The sequence below is a fragment of the Callorhinus ursinus genome, unplaced genomic scaffold (genome assembly GCF_003265705.2).
Source record: "Callorhinus ursinus isolate GAN/ISIS: 27379988/994484 unplaced genomic scaffold, GSC_fseal_2.0 scaffold15, whole genome shotgun sequence".
NCBI lineage: Eukaryota > Metazoa > Chordata > Mammalia > Carnivora > Otariidae > Callorhinus > Callorhinus ursinus.
The window spans coordinates 3,000,230-3,024,973 of NW_027397077.1; the positions used below are offsets into that span (position 1 = coordinate 3,000,230).

Genomic DNA, 24,744 nt, shown 5'->3' on the forward strand with positions numbered 1-24,744 from the left:
AATGTCTCACCCCTGGAGTGCAGGGAATAAAGGGGTGGACAGAGGCCATGAGTCCTCCTGAAGTCCTCCCCCTCCTCCCACGCTTTTGCAGGTTGCCCAGCTGCCTTACACATAGGGTCTCCGTGTGGTCCTTGCAAGGATCCCCTTGTGTAGGCGGGGTCGAGATTATCGCCCCACTTCATGGATGGGGAACCTGGGTCTTGAATAACTTGCCCCAAAGGATGCAAGTGCCAGGTGTCTAAGCTGGGTTGAAAATCCAGGTCTCCAGTTCTCTCTGCATTGGAACACTGCTGACCTTCAGGTACAAAACAACCAAGGAATGGGGGCCCCATGAGAGCCGAGAACTTGGCTCAGTGGTTTCTTGCCTCTCCCAGCATCGTGTGCCCCAGGGCCTGGCACACAAGGGACAGAAGCAATGCTTGTTGAATGATGACAGCACCAGGCCAACAAGCTTTGCAAAGAAACAAAGGACTTTCCTAATGAGGGTCTCCGAGGCCAAGGTTTTGACCAAGGGCTGAGACTGCCTTTGCCATATGTTTGGGGATGTGTACCCTGGACGCTCTTACCTTTGAGGAGAGTATGGAAAGTTCTTGGCCTCCATAGGCGGGCCAAATTCCTGTTGACACAGGTCCTGCAGAACTAAAAGGAAACAGCTGTGCCGGGCGAGGGGACGGGGAGGGGCATGGCTCCATGTTGGGCCAGAAGTTTGCATGTTGTTTGGGCTGACATGGGTGGGGTGGCCAGAGATTGTTTTATATAACTCAGACTTCCAGCAGCTTTGGGGAGAGAAAAAAAAAAAACAAAACTTGCTTAGGAACTGAAATGTGCCTGTTAGAGCTCTCTTCTGATTTTTCTGCCTCTGGGCTTTGTTATCAAGATCATTCCTTATGCAGGGAAACCGACACAAAAAAAAGACTGGCCCTTGAGGGCGATGTGTTCGTGCTCGGACATGTCCCGGGGCTGGGGGGCGGTCACTAGTGAGTGTTAGCACCCCACTCCTGGCTGAAACCACCCCTGACTTGCTGCTCTCCCAGCTGGCTGAGGCCTCATGGACAGGGCCAGCAGAGGGAAGCTTTCGTTCTGGGAGGAGAAAATCCATAGACGCCACCAGGACTGTGAGCAAGTGCATTGCAGGTGACCACAAAGGCAGTCCCCTCCTGGCCAGGGACAGTGGGTGGTGGATAAAGGGGAGCTGGTTGCTTAATGGCTGTGAGCTCAGCATTGGCGTGGTGGCTACAAAGAGCCCATGGATCTGAGTCTTTTTGAATGGTGAGCATCTGACCACAGGTAGGCCCCTCGAGAACATGTTTCGTTCCGGGAGCTGCACCATAATGAGGACCGTCAGTCACAAGCAGACTTCTACCTAAAGGTGATTTTCCAGAAGGTTAAAAATGGTCCAGGAACCATATTGTAGAGGAATGTGGGAGAAAAAGGAGAAAGGAACACAGAAACGGATCACAGTGGCCAATTTCAGATGTCTGCCGGCCTCTTCCCGGATGGCCCCCTGCCCCGCTGCCGGGGAACTTGGCAACAGGCCGAGACTCTAACGATGAAGCCAGCTGTTTGCGGAGTGATGAGCTGCTCGTCCCTGGAGGGGTTTAAGCAAGCACGGGGGGTACGGCGGAGAGGGTCAAAGAAAAGGAGCATCCCACGTTGAGAGGTGGTTATACCCGACTGCAGCTTCAACCTGCTTTTTAACTGAGAGGCCGAGAGTCAGTGGGCCACACGCATTCTTCGAGGCCTACCAAAGCCGCTAAAAAATGAGGAAATGGGGGCGCCTGGGTGGCTCAGTCATTAAACGTCTGCCTTCTGCTCAGGTCATGATGCTGGGGTCCTGGGATCGAGCCCCGCATGAGGCTCCCTGCTCGGCGGGAAGCCTGCTTCTCCCTCTCCCACTCCCCCTGCTTGTGTTCCCTCTCTTGCTGTGTCTCTCTCTGTCAAATAAATAAAATCTTTAAAAAAAAATGAGGAAATGCCAAAATAGAGTCACAAAAATAATGATATACTTCAGAGACTTAAAGATTTATTTATTTATTTATTTTAGAGAGGGAGCGAGAAAGAGGGAGAACATGAGCAGAGGAGAGGGGCAGAGGGAGCGAGAGAGAGAAAGAGAGAGAGAATCTCAAGCGGATTCCCCGATGAGCACAGAGCCGAACTCAACAGGGGGCTTCATCTCGCAACCCTGAGATCATGACCTGAGCCCAAACCAGGAGTCGGATGCCCAACCGACTGAGCCACCCAGGTGCCCCCAAAATAGTGACATATTTTAAATGTTTACCTTTAATGAAATTGCACTTTTAACACACAGAAATACGATGCAGGGCAAATGCTACTCACAAGACAGGACTCCCTTTTAAAACATCATCCTGAGGGTGCTGGTGCTGGGTGCAAGTTTAAAATGTGTGATGAACTTGTCTTCTCTCAGGGCTGTTGGTGTATCTCCCGGGGCTGCGTAGACGCTCCTTGGGAGACGTGCCAAGTCTCAATCTGAGGAGGCCCCAAGCCAAAAGACAATCCCCCACCGTGATTTTACATGTCATTTTTTAAAAAGAATTTATTTGTCAGAGAGAGAGAGCATGAGAGAGCACAAGCAGGGGGAGTGGCAGGCAGAAGGAGAAGCAGGCTCCCTGCTGAGCAGAGAGCCCAATGTGGGACTCGATCCCAGGACCCTGGGATCAGGATCTGAGCCGAAGGCGACGCTTAACCAACCGAGCCACCCAGGCGCCCCTACGTAAGTCATTTTAACAGCATGGGTGACTCCTAGTTGCCTGTCGAGGAGCTCTGTGTAAAGCACACACACGCGCGCTCTTGTACACACACATACACACGTACACACACCTGTGAGAAGCTGCAGGGTGAAAAACCCAAACACTGCTCACTACTTTCTAGAAAGCTCTCTACGAAAGCCTCCTTCCTGGAGAACAGAGAGCTCACTTGCCAGTTTAAGTAGGAAAGAGTCACACTCCCCCAGTGAAGGTGTGATCCCGCCTTCCTTGGGGGCTTATGAGGGACAGACGCTTCATGTGTCCCTGGTACCAGTCCAGCCCCACTCAGCTGCCAAAACACTCTCTCCACAGGGGGTCTGATCACAGCCCTCCCAGCTTGGTTCTTTTCTGGCCTCCTTTCCCTCCGGTCTGTGTCCAGAATGTTTTAAGGCGGCCCGAGCAGCCCTCTGAGATGTGCCCCGTCTACCTCTCCAGCTTTCCTTCTTTCCCGCCTCCACCCCCGTTCGTGTTCAGGATCCAGAATGTGCAGTGTTCCCTCCGCCAGGAGCGCTGGCCACATGCCTTCCTCCCCTCCCCCCCCTCCTCTTCACGGCCACCCTTCTGTGGCCCTTCTTCAGCAGGGGGCCGCCTTCCTTCCTGCCCCTGCCCCACTGCATTAGGTGCCCCGATGGCACAGTGGGCCCCTCATGTTAACCCCCCGCCCCGGGGCCCAGGCACCCTGCGCAGTGAATGAGAGACTAATGGGGATGCTAACAGGTTCAGGCGTGTCCTTGACGCTGCATGGCTCCTGTGTGACTCCCGCGTGACAAGACCCAGAGCAGAATGGCCACAGCAGAGCCCTCCTGGGACCTCCTCCCCGGTACGAGTAGGCCAGGGCCTCTGCAGTCAGCCCATGGAGAACATGGTACCTCTGGCCGCCCCAGAGTTGAAACAAACTCCTTCCATTTCCCTACCGCCCAAGGGCCAAGGTGAGAAAACAGGGAAAGCAAAGGAGTTAGTAAAAAGAAAAAAAGATCACGTTTTTTCTTGCCGTGTACTCCCCACCCAGAGCTCCAGGAAGCTCTTCAGCCCCAGGCTGTCTCCCCGGGGGGCCCAGCAGCCCCTGTAAGACCCTACCCCACTCCGAGAATGGGAGAGATGGAGCCCAGGAGCACTAAAGGGCTGGAGGGTGGGGCGGTGCTTGTTCCTGACCCAGCTCCCGCCCTTGGCGACCACAGTGCCCCAGGCCAGCCCAGCCTGGGTGCAGACAGATTCCCCCCTTAATCCCACAGTGGGCTCGACGGCGGGCTCCCTGGAAGAAAAGCCCAAGTTACAGAGTACTGTATTTTCTTTGTGAACAATCTTAGGCTCACGGAAAATTGGCAGTTCCCATGTCAAGAGTATTGGTCCCCCAAAGCATTTGTGAGCAAGGCACCAGCTGCTCGGTCGGGTATGTGCGACCTTTCTTTGGCAGGAATCTCACGGACGGACGGATGGACATGGTGATGCGTTCCCATCGGGAGCTCAGGGGCTGCAGGCTTTCCACCTGCCCGCCATCTGGGGTGCTTACTTGGGTCACTTGATGAAGTAGTGTCTGCCAGTCTAATTCCCTGCAAGGTTCCTCTTTTTTCTCTTTGTAAGGGAAAAGTGTTTTGTGGACAAGTAATCTGACAAATTGTGTCTGAAAATACCTCGTTCCTCGTCAGATTATCAGTGTGTCCACTTACATCTGTGCGTGTTCCAGGCTCCCTCCTGCATTGCTGCTCACTGTTGGCCCCTGGGAGCTCCCCGAAGCTGGCCCCGTGGGCTCCTGGCTCGTCCCCATCATCCCTTGAGCACTTGCCTGCTTTCTGGAAAACCAACCTGTTCGTTTTCGACTTTCCCTGCCCCGGCCCTGGAATCAGGCCTCTCGCCCAGGCGCTCTGGTTCCGTTTCGCGGGAAGCTGGGTTGAGAAGCCAGTCCTTGGAGGCTAGGGGTTGCTGGGGGCCTTTGGAGGGGTTGCTGCTCCACGGCCCTCGAAGTGACGGCTAGGGAACAGACGTGCACATTTCCATCTAAATGCATAGGTTCATCTTTATGTGAAGTGATGGCTCTAATTGTTATCTTCCACCATAGGATTCGTTCTAGCTTTCTCTCTCTCTGTAACTGTCTCTCCCTTCTCTGATGATGAGAAATCTGGCTCCCGTGGTCTGTAACAGATTTGCTTATTTGAAGGGTGGTGCCCTGTATGTTACCTACCTCTTATCCCGGCTACCCGACCCCCGACCTCCCATGCAGGATCTCCTCTCCTTGCTTGGACCCCAATGCTCCATGTGGGGCCTCTGCGCCCCCCGGGGCGCCCCCCTCCACCCTGCTGGGCCAGGACAGTCTTTGCTCCCCGCTCCACCTTTGATTCCACTCTGGGTTACCGTGGCTCCCCCCTCTCCCACTGCGGTCACCTCTGCTTCAGGATAGGATGGTGGAGAAACAGCAACGTGAAGCAAGGATAGGATTGCTTGGTATTTTTACCCAAAGATGCACCAAGTGTATAGAGATGGAACTCCAGAATCATCGTAACACACATTCAGGCAATCAGGCAGCGAGCCCTAGGTCAGGCTGTAGAGAGGCCTCAGAGTGTACCTGTTTTGGAGTCGCCCCACTTGGGTTCAAATACCAGTGCTGCCCCTGGGTAGCTGGGGCCAGTTCCTGAGCCTCAGTTTCCTGAAACGTAAAATGGGGACATGACAGCGCTTCCCTCACGTTGCTGGTGTGAGGCCTCCATGAGCTAAGGCCGGGGAAGGGCATGCCTCTGCACCTGCCCAACGTACCTGCCCAACGGATGTGCGCTCGGACAACTACCGTGTATTTTTCAGAATTCTAGAAAACAGTGATTCTGCTTTAGCAGGCAGGGCCAGAACGCTGGGTGGGTGTTCCCTGGGCAGCCAGGCTCTCCCAGGCCTTCCTCCTTTGCAGGCTTTTTTTTTTTTTTTTTTTTTTGGCAAGCCCGGCAGCTCCGTCTGGGAGGGTTTCCTGGACAGAGGTCCCGGCGGCCGCTGCCTTAAGACGTGCAGGCCCGGCGGTGCCTGCCACGGCTCTCTGACCCAGGCCACACCAGGCAGCAGCATGGAGCTTTGGGGGGCCTACCTGCTCCTCTGCCTCTTCTCGCTCCTGACCCAGGTCACCACTGAGCAGCCGACCCCCAAGGGCAAGAAAGCTGCAAAAGGTAAGGAGTGGGGCAGGGCTCCTCCCCATCTTCCAGGGAGCAGGGCGCCCTGTCCTTTATGGCTTCTGATGCTCCTTCCCTTCATTTTCCTTGCTAAGTCCAGGGAACTTTTCATGAAATCCCCCTGGAGTCTGGGAGAGTTCTCCAGTGTCAGGGGCGGTTGTCAGAATTGTAAGGATCACCGACTCTCAGAATGGGAAAGAACCTTCCCGATCTCATCTAAACCGACACCCACTCCCCCCATTTCCACCCCCCAAATATGTTAAAGAAATCAAACCTTGGGTTTGGCAATGCCAATGGGCTCTGCTTCGTAATCTCCAAACCTGGGGTTACTCCACTATAAAATGGGGATAGTGGCATTTGCCAAAAGGCGTCTGTTTAGGATTTATTGCTACATAGCCCAAGGCCTGGCACCTTGAATATACTTAATGCATAGGGGGTTAAAAAGGACCCAGTTACATAGCGTGAGCGGCCTTGAGAAAACAAAAATTGGGAACCCAAACTTGGATGTCAGAAGCCAGAGGGTGTGCGCTCACTCTGTTGCCTCTGGGTTTGGGGTGTCCTTGGGTTGCCTTGGCTGCAGCAGGGCCTGCCTTTGGAGCCCTGCCTGTGGTGAGGTCACCCCAGGCTGTGTTGAGACAACATTAGCGAAATGCCATGGCAATGAACTGGGCTGTCACCCCCACCGGGCTCCGAGGCTCTGAGAGAGAGTTCCACGGGATGAGAATGTGGATTTAGGCAGAGAAAGGGGAGGCCAGAGCCAAGAGCCTGGAAGAGGCAAGGCGAGGGGGCGTGGGCCGTCCTCAGGCCACTCTCTGAGCCTCCTCTGTAAACAGACTAGTGGACTGTGGACGGCGCCTCAGGACAGTGGAGACCTCCAGGGCTGTGACAGAGAACGGAGCAGACGTGTGGGTGACAGATAATGACCTCCAAGTTTTAGTTTATAAAGTTAACAGAAAGTTCAAAACAGAATGGATACCCTGCCGACATTTATTTTGAAAAGCGGGTTTATATGCAAATACACATTTCCTTTTACATGCATCAGATTTTTCTGGAAGGATCCACAAGGATTAGAGACAGTGATTACCTCTGGGAAGAAAAACTGGGGGGCTGAAGGCAATCTCAGTTGGAAAGGAGACTGTAATGTTTTGAACTGTTTGGGTTTCTAAAAAGGTACATGCAGATACTACTGCAAAATTTTCCTGAGAAAGACAAGAGTCAATATCACGCGCGATTGTGTCCGCGAGCATTAGCTAAAATTGCCACCTAGTGGTGTTCTTGGTAGAAGAGGCACAGTTCCAAAGGCAAATTATAGAATTTTTAAATATGGAAAACAGTTGCTAATGTCTCAACTACCAGAGATTTAGTATTTATTTAATCATGCAAATCATGTAATCATGTGAAAAAGGAGAAGGTCAGACCAGATGGTGACTTGGACCTCTCCGGCTGTCACACTTGAACCTGGCCCAGGGGGTGTCCATGGAGGTGGCCCCTGGAGGCCCCAGACCCCGGAGGCCTGTGGAACAGCTGACGACACCTGTGGAAGGTTCTGTCCAGCCCTGGCCTCTCGTGGGAACCTGCTTCAGTGTGCTCTGACTCACCTGGTGTTTCTTCCTTCCACCTGCTGTCCATATCCACAGCAAATGCTTCCAGAGCGTTTCTCCACCGAGGGGCCAATATATGTGCTGAGCATCCTAGCGAAGGGTCACCACCCTGCTCGTAAGGTGCGAATCGGCCCAGGAACCTCGGTGGTTCTCCCTTGGGCACCAGCACCACCTCAGGAATCCGTTACAATCCAGGAGCCAGGGCCCCACCACGGGAAATGCCGGATCCAGGGGTCAGGGGATGGGGAAGCATCTGCTTTTTTTTTTTTTTTTTAAGATTTTATTTATTTATTTGAGAGAGAGAATGAGAGAGAGAGAGAGAGAGAGCACATGGGGGGGGGAGTCAGAGGGAGAAGCAGGCTCCCCACTGAGCAGGGAGCCCGATGTGGGACTCGATCCCAGGACTCCAGAATCATGACCTGAGCCGAAGGCAGTCACTTAACCAACTGAGCCACCCAGGCGCCCCAAAGCATCTGCTTTTTCCACAAATCTCCAGTGATTCCAAGGAGCCACCAGGATTGAGAATCCCAGGAATAATCTAGTTGTAGGCCCCGTGCACAAAAGTGGGGGAGGGAGTCCAGAGGAGGGGCTACATAGTGGCTGGCATGGGGGTGAGGGGGGGTGGACAGATAGGTGGGGCTGGCAAAGGGACTAGAGGACAGCTTGTGTGCCAAGCCCCCACCCTGGCCTCCAGGGTCACCGGAGAGCTCTGGGTGCTTATGGGAACTCATCTGCTCCTGGTGGCATGTGTATCCCTAGCTGGCTGTATAGGGGTCAGCCAGAGGTGAGGTATGTGGGGAAGGCTCAGGTGGCTGGAGCTCTAGTGGCCATGTTGGCCACACCTGGCAGGGAAGCTCAGGTGGGCAGGATGGCCGCAACAGGGGGTCACAGGCCCTCAGAACAGGGACTGCGGGACCTAGAGGGCGTCCATTTCAATCACATGCATCAGGAATCTGAGGCTCAGACACAGAGACGGGTAGCACAGGGCCTCCTGACTCCTTGCCCAGAGCTGTAGACATTCCCTACTCCTATAGCTTCCTGGGGTGGAGCACTGTTGTTGGTGCCTTCCTCCTTGACGAGGCCCCTTGCACACATGGGCACCTTGATGCAAATTACAAAGGTACCCCTCTGAGCTGCCAAATTGTAGAAAGGCACCCCTTTCTCTGATCTGACCCAGCATAGTCAGGGCAAGGCTTAGACACTAGACATGAACCCCCACTAGTCCCCTCAGCTGAGTGCCTTTGTGCAGTATGCAGCTTGCAAAACCTCACCTGGCACCCTGTGCTGGTACATCATGTGACTGGTACAGAGCTGCCATGAACTTGCCGAGGCAGAGGCCCAACACAAGGCACACATAACCCCACCAGGCTAGTTTGCCAGCCCTAAACCCTCCCCCCGCCCTTTTTTTTTTTTTCCTTGCTCATCCGGGTGTTATTTTCCTCATATTTGATAAATTACATCACTAATTCTGCATATACAAGTATATTTCTTGCTTGCATTTGTTTCCTGAGAGTCCCCTGCAAAAGCATCTTATGGGTGGACAAAGGTTCTGACCCCATCGCTCGTGACCTTGGACTTCATGCAGGCACAGCTAAATGGACCATGGAAGCACTTCCCCCTGAAGCCCCTGGGGTTTCAGTAAGACCGGGGTCCACCCACAGAGCCCTCCACCTACACACACACACACACACAGACCCTTCCCACCTGCCCCTGCTGGCTCCCGCAGAACCAGCTCCCAACAGGCCTTTGGGCTCAGGACGGCTCACGTTAGGGCTCTGCTCCTGTGCTGTCCCAAGGGTGGGGAGGATCAAACCTGGAGCCGTGTGTGCCGGGTTCGGGCCAGCCCTGCCCCCTGCTGGCTCCGCGATCTTGGGCGAGTTGCTTCATCCTGGCTCTGGTTTCCTGTTTGTGAAGCGGGGCTATGGAAGAGATGCATTACGTGGGTCCCAGAGTCGATTGTGAGCCAAGCACCGTTCACATGCTTTCTCTCTCTTAGCTTCACTCTTCTTCAGCGCCCTCTGAGGTGGGGCCGTTATCATCCCATTTCACCGATGAGGAAACCGACTTCAGGGAGGCTGAGCAAGTTACCCCAGGTTACTCACATCCTTGTGACCTCAGGGCCCATGCACCCGTGCACCTGTGCTGTCACACTCGGCCCCGGGCTGGAGCGCATGCCCTGCTGGTCCATGTCCTGTTGCACCGGCCTAGGGAGGGAACTGGGCAGGTCTCAAGGGCGTCTGGCTCTGCTTTGCTCTCCTCCGGAGCTGGGAGGGTGGTTGGGGGTGCACCCCCGGCCCCTGCCAACCCCAACCCCATCGGACCCCTAGCCACACCCCTCAACAAACGCGTGGGTCTCACTTGAGTCGGGGCAAGTGGAGGATGGGTTTCCCAGCAGATGGAGAATCACAAGCAATTACCTAGACTACCGTCAGCGGGGACAGAGAGAACGTCGTCCCAGACGGCAAGGTCTCGGGGCGTCCTTTCCCTTGGCCCCTTGTGGTTGATAGAGCGAGGGCTTATCCCATCCTCTCCTAGCCCTGCCCCCATCCTTCACCGCCTTCTTCACGGGTTTGTGACTGTCTCCATCCTAGATGCTGTGACCCCAAAGATGTTTGAGGAGCTCAAAAGCCAGCTGGACAACCTGGCCCAGGAGGTGGCGCTGCTGAAGGAGCAGCAGGCCCTGCAGACAGGTGAGGGCAGTCGGCAGCCCCTCGGGGCCCGGGCCGGGGTGGCCGGAGAAGGGCTCAGGCCAACAGCACGCCTGTAGTCTCCAGCCAGTACCGGGGCCCCGGCTGTCAGGCCAGCCCTGTAGGCCAAGACGCCAGGTCCAGGGAGCCCTCTCCTCCGCCCGCTGCCTCTCGGGCAGATCCCCTGACACGTGTGCATATGGGAATGCTCTCCAAGGACGAAAATTCTCCCACAAGAATGCATTACCACCCACCAGAGGTGTGGCCCCAGGAGCACTGTGTGGAGCTATTAGGAGCCTTCCTAAGGAGCTCCCGGGGGACCCTCCACTCAGCCAGCCCCCACAGCCCTAAGGAGCCCCGTTAGCTTCACTCCCTGTTGCATCAGCACATTTACGGATGCTGCCACTCTTCATCATCCTAATTATGCCGAGGCAGGGTTTATCCTGCCTGTTTTAAATGGGGGAAACCGAGGCACACAGAGGTCCTGTTTCTTGCCCATGCTCATCTGGCTGGTTAGTACAGATGAGGACCTGAACGGCAGCCGCCTGCCCGGTCTGTGCTGGGTGAGAGGAAACGTGGGTTTGGGTCTTCCTGGCCCCGCACTCATCAGACAAGCAAGGATGGACGCTGTCACTCGGCTGCAGAGCCTGGGGCCAAGGTCAGATCTCCTCCTGGGCCACCTACTCTCTCTCTCTCTCCACCATGTTCCTTTCATAGCATCTCAGACTCGCCTACTCCTTTGTGACCCTGCACCGGGGAGCCCAGAGAATACAGACTAACAGCAGTAGATAACACACGTGAGCTTCCTGCGGGCCTGGCACTGCTCCAAGGGCTCTACGAACAGTAACTCAGCCTTCGCAGAAAACCCATGCAGTGAGCTTATTACTATAACCCCACCTCCATTTCCCACCAAGACGCGGAGTGTCTTGCTAACAGCTGGCAGGAGCACAGTCTTGTTCTTAGCTCTGCTATGCTGCCTCTCTAGTTATCACCTGGGCCCCTTCTTGGGCAATCTACAAACCTCTCTGTGCTCACAGCCACCCTCTCTCACCTGATGCTTCTCTGACAGCATGTTCCGGGCCTTGGGCCCTCTGCTCCCCTTGTGCCTCCTCAGAGACCTCCAGATCCTTCTCACTGGGCAGTTTGCACCCACTTCCTCGCACCCAGGTCTCTCCTTTCAGCATGCACACTGGCCAGCCTTCTGTCCATCTAAAGGGGCCACACTCTGTCCTTCCCACCACAGGGCCTTTGTACCTGCTGTTCTGGCAGTCTGAATTGCTCCCCCAGATCCACCTACTGTGCACCTCCAGCATTGCTGACTCAGGACTCCCTAATCCCTTGTCTCAATCAGACTCCTCAGTTTTAACTCTCACTAGATGATGTTCTCTCCTTCATCGTATTTATTGCAGTTTGTAATGATCTCTTCATTTGTTGGTTTATGTCTGTCTCCCCCGCTATATGATAAGCCCCAGGACCACAGGGGCCATGTTTGATTGCCTTGTCTCTTCCACCACCTTGCCCAGCATAGTGCCTGCCACATATCAACACTCAGGAAATTTTTGTTCAAGGGCGGACAAACACATGATTTTGTACAACCTGCTTAACATAGCAGTGAAGGGGCTCTAGAAGGGAAGAGTCTATCATGTTTTGGCTTCAAGTAAATAGAACACCTAGCAGTAGCTTAAACAAAAAGCGAGTCTGAGAGTGGGTAGCTGTAAGTTTTTGTTCAGAAGCTTTGCCTCATGGTCCCAAGATGGCTGCCCCAGCTCCAGGCATCTCGACTGCGTTCAAGGCAAGATGTAGGAGAAAAGGTGGCCCAGCCATTTATCAGGAGAATGAAGGTCTTCCATTCCCACCTTATTGATCAGAGCTCTATCATATGACCACCTGTAGCTTTGATGCAAGAATGAAGCTTTTCCAGCCCCTGCAGTGGAGGCAGACAAGGGAGAAGGGGGTTGAGAATGGATGTTGGTTGGGTTGACCAATAGTATCTGCCCCAGAGGGAAAGTTGAGACAGTCTCAACAGGGGGACAGTCTCCTCATCTGTAGAATGGAAGGTGTAGGGCGGAGATTGCCAGGCGAGCTCTAAGGTAGAGTTCTCTCAAGTCTAAGCTTTGTGCTTGGGCAAAGTCCATATAACCCAGATGCCACTAGCCCCCTGAGGTGAGGTGATGAGGTGGGGACTTCCTGGCACAAAGCCCCGACATAGGGCAGTCCCATCGTTCCCCCCCCACCCCCCCGGCCACGTCTGCCCATTCCCTGGAGGTTCACAGCCTCCCATGCTGATGGGGCTCCTCAGAATTCCCCCGCCTTGGGCAGAGCTGACCTTGTCTCTACACTTGCACATCCCCCAGGCACTGGATGTGGCACCCGGGGAAGGGCGGTGACCTTGAGCTAGGGGCTGTCTGCAGCTGAGGGGCTAGCCTCACGACCTTTGGCATGGGGACCTGGGCTCTGCATTGGTGTCCATCAGAGTACTAGCCTGGGGTGGGGGTGTGGCTGTCCAGGGCCAGCGATCACGGGGACAACGGGGTGGGTGGGCTGGGCCTGCAGGAGGGTGCGCCGGGCCCTGGAGACCTGGGGTGATGGCCGTCTCTTCCCCCCTCCCCCCACCCCGCAGTCTGCCTGAAGGGCACCAAGGTGCACAGGAAGTGCTTTCTGGCCTTCACCCAGACCAAGACCTTCCACGAGGCGAGCGAGGACTGCATCTCGCGCGGGGGCACGCTGGGCACCCCGCAGACGGGCTCCGAGAACGACGCCCTGTACGAGTACCTGCGCCAGAGCGTGGGCGCCGAGGCCGAGATCTGGCTGGGCCTCAACGACATGGCGGCCGAGGGCGTCTGGGTGGACATGACCGGCGGCCACATCGCCTACAAGAACTGGGAGACGGAGATCACGGCGCAGCCCGACGGCGGCAAGGCCGAGAACTGCGCCGCCCTGGCCGGCGCGGCCAACGGCAAGTGGTTCGACAAGCGCTGCCGCGACAAGCTGCCCTACATCTGCCAGTTCGCCATCGTGTAGCCGCCCGGCCGGAGGGCAGGCTGCGGGGGGCGCCCAGCCCCGACCCCCGCTCGACCCGCGCCCGCGCAAATAAAGCTGGTGCCGCTGGGCCACGAGTGGCTGCGCCTGTGCTGGGCCCGCGGGGCGGAGAGCTCTGGGGAGGAGGGGAGGAGGGGGAAGGGCAGGGGAAGGGGGGAAGAGGGGGAGGGAGGGGGGAGAAGGGGGAGGTGAAGAGGGGAAGGAGGAGGGAAGAAGGTGGAAAGGGGAGGAGACGGAGGGAGAGAGAGCAGGCGGGGAGGAAAAGGGGGAGGAGGAGGGGCGGAGGAGCGGGAGGGGCGGTGGAGGAGGTGGAGAGGGGCAGGGAGGAGGCGGAGGGGGAGAGAGGAGGAGAGGGAAGGCGAGCTGGACACACACGCTTCACACCACCAACGGATTCTCAGCAGGAGGACAGAAAAGAATAAGGGGAGACAGAGAACCCCCGACGGGCTGCTGCCTTTTTTCTTTGCAAAACTTTTTATTATCGTACAATTTCCTACTTACAGAAAAGTTGCGAGAATTCCTGGATACCCTTCACCCAGACCTTCCAAACATTCACATTTCCCCATATTTGCTTTATCCTTTTATTTCTTCCGGAACCATTTGACAGTAAATTGCAGATGTGATTCCCCTTCACCCCCGAAATGCTGCAGTGTATTCACTCACTGAGAGCAAGGGCATTTTCTTACTTAAGCACAGCGCTATTATCAAAGCTGGGAAATTGAGGAAGTCACAACCCTGATTCCCTTGTCCAGGCTTCCTTTTGTAAACTCCACTTGTGCGTGCCGGGAATCTCGCCAACGCCAGGGAAGGGGTGACACCCCCACCCCCCAGCCCCTCCTGTTGTGTGGATCCATTTCAGGGATGCACTGACATCTGAGTCCTGCTGGGGGCTGAAGGGTGGGGGATAAGATAAGAGCAGAGGCCACCTGCGGGAGAATTTGCATCCCCATCCTTCCCCAGCACACCCTGGGGGCTGGTCTAGGAGCCCAATAGGACCAAACACTGCCTGTCTGGTGTGTCCCCTCCTTCCCACTCCTTACGGAGGGCTCCGGGCTAGCAATGACCCCTACCACTTGTTGAGCCCACCAGAGTGCAGGAACTTTCAGTTCGTTGTTTGATCGAAATCTTATCCACCCAGGGAAGTTAAGTGACATCCCTCGGGGTCACACAGCTAGTAAGTGGCAGAGCCAGGATTCACCCCAGGCCTGATTCCCAGGGCCTTGGGCTTTCCACCACCACTGTGATGCTTGCCTCACGTACTGGAACTTTCCTGAAATAAAACATTGGAAAAGTGGCTCGGTGACCCCAGGGGGCTCCTGGCCAGCTCGTGGCATGAACTGGCTAGTGACACCTCCTAGGAGAAGTCTTCTTTGTCCCATCAGCCATGGCATCACTCCACCATCTGCACCTTTTTCTCCCGTCTTTTTAAGTGTGTCTTGCCTTCAGTAATACATTGATGACAGTTTGATTTGCTCCATGGCCATGGGGAGGGAGCTTACTGTGAACTGTGTGTACTTGTCAGGCAGTCCACTGGGCATTGTCACAGAAAGCCTCTCATGTAATCCAATAATTATGGGAAGAGGTAATAAAATCCACGTGAGGTGCAGAAACAGGCTCAGAAGGCTGATGTAATTTTTTTTTAAAAGTTGGCTCTTTTATTTATTTATTTTTAAAGATTTTATTTATTTGACAGAGAGAGACAGTGAGAGGGAACACCAGCGGGGGGAGTGGGAGAGGGAGAAGCAGGCCTCGGGCCGAGGTAGAGCAGGGAGCCTGATGCGGGGCTCGATCCCAGCACTCTGAGATCATGACCCCGAGCTGAAGGCAGCCGCTTAACCAGCTGAGCCACCCAGGCGCCCCAGGCTGATGCAATTTGTTTTAAGACAGGCCCAGAGGCAAAGCTGAGACTGAAATCTAGGCCTTGCCACCCTCAGTTTGGGGCTTTTTTTTTTTTTTTTAACCCCCACGCAGCTATACTTTAGCAAGATGCAGGTGACCAGGGCCTTATCAAAGTTCCCGAAGTGGGTGGCTGCCCGCAAGAGGGCACAATGCCTCTCTGCTCCAGAGCAAGAGTCCCGGTGGAGAGGCTCCACGGCGGTGCCTCGTGGGCAGGCAGCGAGCACTTCCCGCTTCCAGCAGCAGGGGGCAGTATGGGCCAGAGAATCGTTAGGCATCGCTAATTGGCGACAGACGCTCTTCCGTTTGGAACGGAGACCAGTGGACAGCAAACTTGGGGGTACACCTGTCCTGGGATCTTGTTTTTATCATGGATTTTCTTGCACTCATTTTGATTTTTTAAAAATCTCACGTTCAAATATTATTTCTCATGATTACTGAGATTTTAAACTTTTTACAATTTTTTTGGTGTTTCCTTAAATTTCGTACCCCAGGCGAGTGCTTCACACAGTGCTTCACTCATCTCACTGGTCCTGGCCCTGGCTCCAAGCTACAAACTTGGGAGAAGTTTCCAAGGCATATATAAGCAATGATAGGAAGGCGGATTTTAAATTTTCAACTTCTCCTGGAAAGAACATCTCCTAATATTCTCCTGGAACTGACCTCTTTCTTTTTTTTTTTTTTTAAAGATTTTATTTATTTACTTGAGAGAGAGAGAGAGCAGGGTCAGAGGGAGAAGCAGACTCCCCGCTGAGCAGGGAGTCCGATGTGGGACTCGATCCCGGGACTCCAGGATCATGACCTGAGCCAAAGGCAGTCGCTTAACCAACTGAGTCACCCAGGTGCCCTGGAACTGACCTCTTTCATAATCATAACCCCTTCTTCTCTTTCCCATGGTGTGTTGCCTGGTGTGTCAAAAGCTTTGGGGATGCCAAACAAAGGGACAATTTGAAATATTGGTGTAGGTGTTGAGGTTAGGTCAGTTGTTCTCAACTTTGGCTGGACATTAGCATCACCTGAGGTACTTAAAATATCCAATGCCCAGGTTGCACGCTAGACTAATTAAATCCGAATCTCCGGGGAGTGGGACCGGGCACTGGGGGTATTTGAAGCTCTCCAGGTGATAACAAGCCATAGTGGTTGAGAACCATTGGCTACCAGGTTAGGATTTTGGAAGAAACACATCAGCCCCAGAATATCTTCCTCGTTGGTCTGCCTCAGTCTGCATTTCCCACCATTCTAAGCCTTGAGCAGTGATACCATGCACACTAATCAGTATTGACCAAAATAAGTTTGGTTACTTGTTTTATATTGATTTTCACAGGAAGTAGAGGCTCAGTTTGAAGGACTTGGTGTAAGTTAATTTCAGTAGGAAGTAGGCATGTTTATCTAGTTAGGATTAGATTTGGTTGCATATAATGGAAAAATCCCAAATAACAGGGCCTTACCACAGAAATCTGGAGGTAGATAGTCCAATGCTGGTATGGCATCTCTTTGGTCATAGGGGATTCAAGGTTCCTTTTATTTTCCCATTCTACCATTCTAGTGTGTGCTTTCCATCTTTGAGATCACCTCATGGTCCATGATGGCTGCTGGAGCACCAACCATTATTATCCACATTCCAGGCATCAAGTAAAAGAATATGGGAGAATGGGCAAGAAAGTTCCAGTCAGCTTCCTTTAAGGAGCCTTCTCTTTTCCTTATATTTCATGGGCCAGAACTTTGTGAAATGCCTATCCACACAGAAGGCTGAGAAGTACAACCCTTTAGGTACCTTTGCTCCTCAAATAAAATCAAACCTCTTTAAGGAAGAAAGGGCAAATAGTAGGTAACTAGCAGTTTGTAGTTGAAGCATGGAGCCACTGCAGACCCAGAGCTTGACCGTGGGAGGGAACTAGAAGCTAGAGGCAGAATTAAGTGATTTTGAAGAAGAAATGATGATTCATTCATCTGGTTCCCAAAAACTTGCTGCTGTGGGTCTTTCAACAGGAGAAGCTTGTTTTCAGTTGGGCAGCTGGGTCAGGCCCTAGCTCCTTTTTCAACAAATTCCTAGTTCCTAAGCACAGCTGTCTCAGCCTTACTTTTGGGTCAGTCATCTCCCAGGGCAGCCCTCTTCCTCAAGAGGCCAGATCTAGAAGGCCGTGACACCCAAGGTGCTTCCTGCCTGCCCCTGTCCGGATGGTAGAACAAGTCTGGAGTCTTGTGCCTACAGGGCATAACGTGGCTGACCCTGGCTGCATTCTGTGAAACTTTCTTTTTCACTCCCCTGGAGAGTTAAGTTGCACACTGTATCAGTTATGGTCTCAGCAGGAAGCAGAATCCAACTGGGTTCAAAGGACTATAATGAAGGACGACGGGCAGTCCTCCTTTTGCACGGTCCGATCTAGGTGAATTTCAATTATCACGAATTTTAATCATTTTAAATTACGCCAGGCCCCCAACAAGCCGGTTAAAATTTCAGTTACACTGGTATAGTAACTGTGAGCAAGTGCATAAAGCTTCAATTGTGAAGGTCTAGTTGGACTGCTAGCTCTTTAGTCCAGAAATCACTACGTGAACGGCAGATACACAGTGTGATCGGTGACCAGTCATGTCACCTCTTTCCAAGACAGCGGGTGACTGGCCACTACATATCGGTTACTCAGTTCACGCACAGCCAGCAAAGCATGCAGTTGTGGTGCCTCGTCTCCCACGGATGAACTCAGGGGACATTTTACAAAGATGGATAACAGGGAACTGGCCAATAGAGATGAAAATGCAGCAAAGCAATGAAACGTGATAGAAATTGGAATGTAGATGGGAGTTAGGAACAGGCAAGGCACTTGTTCAAACTCCCCCTGGCAAGACTTTCCAAAGAAATACTTTCTCAAAGGCTGTATTGTTTCTAATTAGTGAATTTAATATTTGTATTACTTTTTCTCTTAGCAACGGTAATGTTTTCACAAACCTTTTGAAAGGTCAGTCGTAATTTTCCCCACGGATCATTAAGGTTATTTTGCACAGTTGCAACTTGCTTGGTCCTTTTTACAGCCTCCAAAAGCACGGTGAGGACCCCTGTATTTAGAGAGATATGGGGGCGCCTGGGTGGCTCAGTCAGTTTAGCATCTGCCTTCGGCTTAGGTCATGATCCCAGGGTTCTGGGATGGAGTCCCGCATCAGGCTCCCTGCTCAGTGGGAAGCCTGCTTCTCTCCCCCTCTGCCTCTCCCCCCGCTTGTGCTCTCTTGCGCACTCTCAAATAAAATCTTTTTAAAAAATAAAAATTAGAGAGGCGGGCGTTCTCAGCAAGTGAGCAAGGGAAAGCGGGGCATTCTGAAGCCAGCCACGGTGGGGAGCACGCTGTAGGCCAGGAGGATGGGTCGCAGGGGTGGGTGTGCAAATAGTGCCACTGGAGCCTCAGAGCAGGAACACATGGGGAGAGCTCTGCGCAGAGGGATGCAGCCACAGCCAGAAAATGCAGGCCAGCGCCCAGAGGGGGACTGGGAGAAATATCTTAACACCTGCCTCTGCGGGCCTCCCCCGTCCCCCCTCCCCTTCCCCCCAGCTTGGCAGGTGCTTCCTTCCCACTGGGTGCACCCAGCTGAAAGGCAGGCGGCAGTGGGTCCAGGCAGGCAATGCAGTCTGGTTGGGCTCCCAGGGCAAATGACAGAGTAGCGGTGGGCGGAGCCTGGAAAGGGGCGGAAGTACACTTAACATGCATTGACATTTTTATGTCCATGCCCTGCAGTCCAGGGCAAAATCACCTGCATCTCTGGTGCTCAGTGCTAACACGTTCCCTTGGTAAAGACTAAGTGAACACACATGGGAATGTGGGGTTCCATTCTTCCAACACAGGGCTCCTGACATCTGCACCCTGGAATTCCCTCGGTGCTGCTTGTCATATTGGCTGGGACACAAAACACAAACAGGGTCAACAGGAAGGAGAAAAAGCGAACTCAATGTTTTTCAGCCAGTGTTCATAGGGAAAATTTCGAGGGAGAGTCCCCCAAACTCGGTAGATTTTCAGCAAGATGGGCTGGGAAAGTTTCAAATTACATTCTAAATGCAACAGACAGAATGTCAGGGCGGGCGTGGGTACATCTCAGATGTTACTGCATATAAAGCATATTGCTTGGAATCAACTGTTCAAGCATTTTGCTTTCTGTCATGAGTTTCTGTAACTTATATAAGGCATTTCGTGTGCTTTAGCTACATCTCTGGAAATCTCTTGGGGGTCTGGGACCCTTGTTAAACAAAAACTCGCTATCTAAATAGAAAGGAAGCGCCGGTTGGCCTTCAGCAGAATGCCAGGCTTTTTGCAGCTCTGTTGCTCTGAGGCTGATTCCGGGAGGAGCATCTCCATCCAGGGGGCCCCAGGCCCCGGGGGTCTCCCCACGAAGTCCATTTTGCTGGCTTCCTTGCCAGAGGGTGAAGAGGATCGGTTGGACAGTTTCTCAGCCTCAGCACTACTGACATCTGGGGCTGGATAACCCTTTGCTGTGGGTGCCGTTCTGTGCATTGCTGGACGCTCATCAGCATCCCTGACATCCACGCACTAGATGCCTGCAGGGCCGGTTGCAGCTGCCACAGCCCAAGTCTGCAAAATCACCCCATCCCCACCACTGAGAGGTTAAGAAGCAGTGAGAGAAGAGGGTCCCAGCGAAGCCCTCACAGAAAAGAGCCGGGCAAAAAATAGCTGAGGCAGACCTTATTTGTCTGATGCTCCAAATTCAGGGACTTATAAAGAAACCGTATTTCCCAAGCCAACATTCAGTGCACGTGACTTCAGGGAGGCTTTTTAAAGAAAACACTCTTCTGTGAGTTTATTTCTTCACCAGCAGTACACAGGTTGTACATTTGTGTAGGGGTTTTCCTCCCCTCCTCTCTTCCCCCCTTTAATTCTCACGGCCATCTCCCTCAATAAAGCTCTTGCATGTCTAATCCCATCTTGGCCCCTGCTTCTAGGAGGATTTAAGCTGGTTCAATGACTCAGTGGTGCTGCCGACGGAGGCCCCGTGCGCCCCCCACCCAGGGGGTGCGGCTCCGATGGCTACAAGAGAGTGGGCCGCAAGAAGCAGAGTGGACTGACAGCCTTGGCTGCCAGCGGCCCCCGCCTCCAGGACAGGAGGCCAGGCTGCCTCTGGGGCAATGACTGAGCAAGGCAGAGGTGCGGCAGGGGCTCGGCAGGGGCCCCGGTGCCACACCCTTCCCACCCAGTGCCGCCCTGGGGACTCCTCTAATGGGGAAGTTCAGCCTGCAGAGTCCCCAGTGGCCTGGCCAAGATTTTCTCAGAATTGCACTGCGGCCTGGGGCCTGGGGCCCTTCCTCCTAGTCCTCTCCCTCTCTGCTTAAGCAGGGGGGCTGGGCCTGTATTGCAGAGGGCTCCCCCTGCCTGTTCCTGCTCCCTCAAACCCTTGATCCCTCACAGGTGTTTCCCCAAATAACCCTCTTGCACTTCTAATCCTATTTTGCTGTCTGCTCCTCAGAGGATCAGACAAGTAATGGATTCCCTTCACTACAAAAATGGACTTGTATAAACCCAGACTGTTTGTAGCAAAACTATATCCCCGGTAATCGAACAGTGATACTTAGTACCAGAAAATTGCGATGTATGGTCACACCCCCCAGGTTTCCTGAGAGTGGACTGTATTTCTAAGTCAGGATTATCTGTACTAAGAAGGGCCCCTGCTTACTGCCGTCCCTACCCCTTTACTGGGACTTCCTCCAATAATTCAGAAGGCACCTGCACATGAGTGGTACCCTAATTCCCCCTCCTCCCCGCGCCCCACCCCCCCGCTTGCCGCCCCTGCCAACATGGCTTTGGAATCCCATTCTCTCCAGAGAGAGAAAGGGCACCCTGGATCCGTTCAGGTGACAGAGATATGAATACTCTAAGCTAAGCTGCTGTCCCCCCAACCCCAAGTCCCCCTCCTTATTCTCATCTACCCCTTCTTCCTCTTCCAGGGAAATGACCCTTATCCCACCAGGAAGATATAAGATAGGATAGAGAGAAGGCTGCAACTTGAAGGTCAAGGCTTTGCCTTTGCAGTGAGAAAGAGGAAAGCAGTCCCTGGCAGCAGGCTCCGACCAGCCTGGGGCTCACAGCTAGACTGCGACGTTCTGCTGCTGAATAGAGCCGATCTCACGGGTCCCATCAGGCAAGGTCTTCCACAGTCATGTCTGAGGGCAGACAAAATCAAGGCCCCTGTGTAAACCCCCAAACCCACCCAACGTCCCCCACTCCCAGCTAACGCAAGTGAGGGCTGTCTCTTTACCAACCACAGCTTTAGCTCCGCTGTTTTTGTCTCAGCTTCTATATAAAAGTCAAGATACCCAATCATAGAATGGATCCTGCTTTCTTGGAACTGCCCCCACAGTCCTTAACACAAGTTCTATTCTAACTCCCTTGTGACACCTTCAGACTGAGATGCCCCTCGACTCCTCATCTAGACACGTATGCAGTCTCCCTCATTGCAACAAATCAGTAAATCCAACTTTGTTCCTGGTGGTCTTTGGCTGTGGGCAGAGACAAGTGGTCCACAGGTGGCCAGGTACTGGCCTGTCCTGGGACTTCAGCTCCTGGGCCTGTTTCCAAGGTGCTGCATCCATCCTATGAGCGAAAAAGAGAAGAAACTGAAGGCAAGACAATGACCGAAAAAAAAAAAAAGAAAGAAAGAAAAGAAAAGAAAAGGCTTCATATATACAGCTGAGGTGTAGATGAATCTCCTGACTCTGGTTCCAATTCTAACTAGTTGCTCTGCGGCCTTGAACAATTCATACAAAAGTGGAGCTACATGTATCCTTCAGAGGCCTGCAAAGTAAGTTTTAAACAAGTCAAGGATGAGAACAAGCGGGCCCAAGGGCCGGCATACAAAGAGCACTTGCTCGTGGCTGGGAGGAACTGGCAGGGTGAGGGAAAAATGGAAGGTACAGAGAACATGATGGTCAAAGTCTGATCATCTCAGGGAGAGAGAAGAGCTAAGAACATCAGAGGGAAACAGAGCTGTACATGGAACCTAGAAGACAGAGAAAAGGGGAGGTCAAGTTCATCCTGACTGGGAATCCTCTGCCCTTGAAGTATTCCTCAGCCAAGGGAAAACAGATCTGGGGAGAAATGGTGCGGGGCTGGCAAGATTGGGCAGAAAAGCACCGAGGGAGGGGTCAGGGAGAAGAGAGAGGGACATCCACCCCCGGGGAATGGAGTTCAAAGTCCACCTCTGAGTGTGAGCTGAAGCGGGAGCCCCAGATGGGCAAGGGTTCCCCTTACCTTTATGTGTCAGAAGGAAGCTAGACTCCAGAGCAGGTGCCAGGGCCCAGCCTCCACAGCAGCCTTTATCCAAGACTCCACCTTGGGTTCTCTGAGCAGCCACCAATTTAGGAATGTACAGGCCTTTCAAGAGAAACAACAGATCAATAACGAGGGTGGCCTTCCAGAGACTCAAGAGGCCAAAATTAACAGCCCAACGTCGAACGGGTGAGAGGAAGCAGTTGTTAGGAAAAGAGATGCTTTCAAGGAGGGACGAGACGAAAGGGGCCATGAGCTCGAAGACGAGCAACGGAGAGGTGCCTGGATGGGTTTCCGCACTTCCCACCTGCGCCCGGCTGGAGCGGGGGCAGGTGCGCAGGCCGCCCAGTGCCCCCAGCGGGAGGGCCCCGAAGCCTCGCCGTCCTCGCACACCGCCACCCTTCCGAGCTGCGGACTTGAACTGTGGTTGGGAGATGCATGCTCACCCCCGCCTCCCCAAAAAAGCGGGCCCAAACCGTGAGGTGAGGTGTCTGCTAGAGCAAACCTCTTCTGTCCTCAGTGGTGAAAACGTTCGCCAGAAACTCACTCAGCAAGCCCGTGGCACAGTTTCATGGATAAACGGGCTCGTTCTCCATCCGCCCACGTCCTCGACTGGGGTCCTGGCGTTTCCTCACTCGCACGCCGCCGCCGAGGCCTAAGACCTGCCTTCAACGCGCTTCTGCGCTCCGATCAGTGCCCTCTACCCGGAGGCCCACGTGCAAGGCGCCTTTGCGGGCAGGGCCGAGCGGGGCTCAGGGCCTCCTCCGTGCTGTCCCACCCTGACCAGAGGGCCGTTCTCGGTTGTGTGCGGAGGGGCCGGGCGTGCCGAGGGACGAGGACCGACTCGACTTCGCGAGACCAACGGCGCCAACCGCCTGCTGAGATCCAGCCAACCGCCGCCCGGCCCCGCCCCCCACGATCCCGCCCCTCCCCCGCATGGCCCCGCCCCGTCTCCCCTCCGTCCAGCCCCGCCCCTGTCTGACCCCGCCCCACCCCGTCCAGCCCCGCCCCAACCTGGCTCCGGCCCAGCCCGGCTCCGCCCCATCCGCCCCACCACGCCCTACCATTCCCGGCTCCGCCCCTCCCGGCTCCGCCCCTCCCGGCTCCGCCTGGCCCCGTGCCGTCCGGCTCCCCCCCCTTCCTGCCCCCCCCCCCCCCCCCCCCCCCGCAAGTCCTTGCCTACACCACGCCCCTGCCGCCTCCGTTTCCCCACGCTCACAGCCTAGCCTCCGCCACACCCTCGCTCCGCCTTGGTCTCAAGGTCCCTCCCCTCCCTTAGGCGTCGCCCGCAGGGTATCCTACTCCAAGCCTCAGCGTCCTTCTCACCCTTTGGGCCTGTGAGGCCCTGGCATCTTTTGCACCAGTTGTCCTCACTGTGGTCCATTTCATAGTCTAAAATCGTGGCTTGGAAGTGGAAGGCAGGATGGAGAGCCGGGACAGTTTGGACATAGGCCTCAAGACCTGCCTCGTTCTCCCCTGAGAGATGAGGAGGAAGGAAAGGTCTGCATGTCCGGCCTCAGGGCTCTTGCCTCACAGCCCCAGGATGAGAGCTTTACCTTACGAAGTAGAAAGATCTGGAAAGATTAGGGGCTGAGGTAACCCAGGATCTTCGGATGGGGATTTTTGTTGTTGTTGGCATTTGGGGGGCAGCTCTTGGAGATGCCTGGGAGGAAGATGTGCCCTGAGCACCAGCAGTCCTATATATAATGGTCCTCTTGCGGCAAGAGCTCTTTCATTGGGATTTGCTGGAAGAATTTGACCAGCCAAGGAGACAAAGCTCGTGATTCCCTTACCCCTTCCTCATGTCATGGCTTATGCAGCATCTTGGGGCATCTGTTCAGAGAAGGGTCAAGGATGGTGTCTGTTCTGCAGAAGCTCATCCCTAGTGTAGCCATTATCTTCAAAACCTTCTTCCTGATTGTTTGGGTCCTTAAAGAACCGGGGAAAGAGGACTTGAAATATGTCAATTCAGAAACTTGAGAAGGGACTAAAACATCGTAGAAGTGTCCACTCTTTCCACCCCAAACCCTGGGTATGCTGAGGTGGATCAAGAATACTCCAGAGTGCCATCCTCTCCAACTGAGCCTGTTTGGTTATTTATTTATTTATTTTTTCTCAGTAGCTTGATTATGGGTTTCCTCTCCCCTTCAGGTGAGAAAAATATTAGGTTGCTACTAAAGAAACAGTAGTTCTCTCTGCAAAGGTTTGGATCAAGATCAAATCTTGAGGTGAGCCTGTCTCTCACAGGTGCAGAATCTATAACCTAGCTGCTCTGGCCGTCAGCATTGTTGAGGACAATGTTGAGGATACGGTGCATGATTTCTTTTCCTTTTTTTTTTTTTTAAGCT

The 24,744-nt window shown here is 53.9% G+C and overlaps 1 protein-coding gene and 1 long non-coding RNA gene across 2 annotated transcripts; one reads left to right on the top strand and one right to left on the bottom strand.

Moving 5' to 3' along the window:
* The first annotated feature begins 5,692 nt into the window (after positions 1-5,692).
* Positions 5,693-13,308, top strand: CLEC3B (C-type lectin domain family 3 member B). The gene is made up of 3 exons (XM_073901058.1): positions 5,693-5,908; positions 10,104-10,202; positions 12,820-13,308. Exons 1-3 carry the CDS (start codon positions 5,809-5,811, stop codon positions 13,218-13,220), a joined length of 600 nt encoding a protein of 199 aa, XP_073757159.1. The 5' UTR covers positions 5,693-5,808; the 3' UTR covers positions 13,221-13,308.
* Positions 13,309-20,951: 7,643 nt separating this feature from the next.
* On the bottom strand, positions 20,952-23,258 carry LOC141374238 (uncharacterized). The gene is made up of 3 exons (XR_012380984.1): positions 22,944-23,258; positions 22,379-22,501; positions 20,952-21,721 (listed from the first exon to the last, which is right to left on the bottom strand). It is a non-coding gene; the product is annotated as an uncharacterized lncRNA (long non-coding RNA).
* Between the last annotated feature and the right edge of the window lie 1,486 nt (positions 23,259-24,744).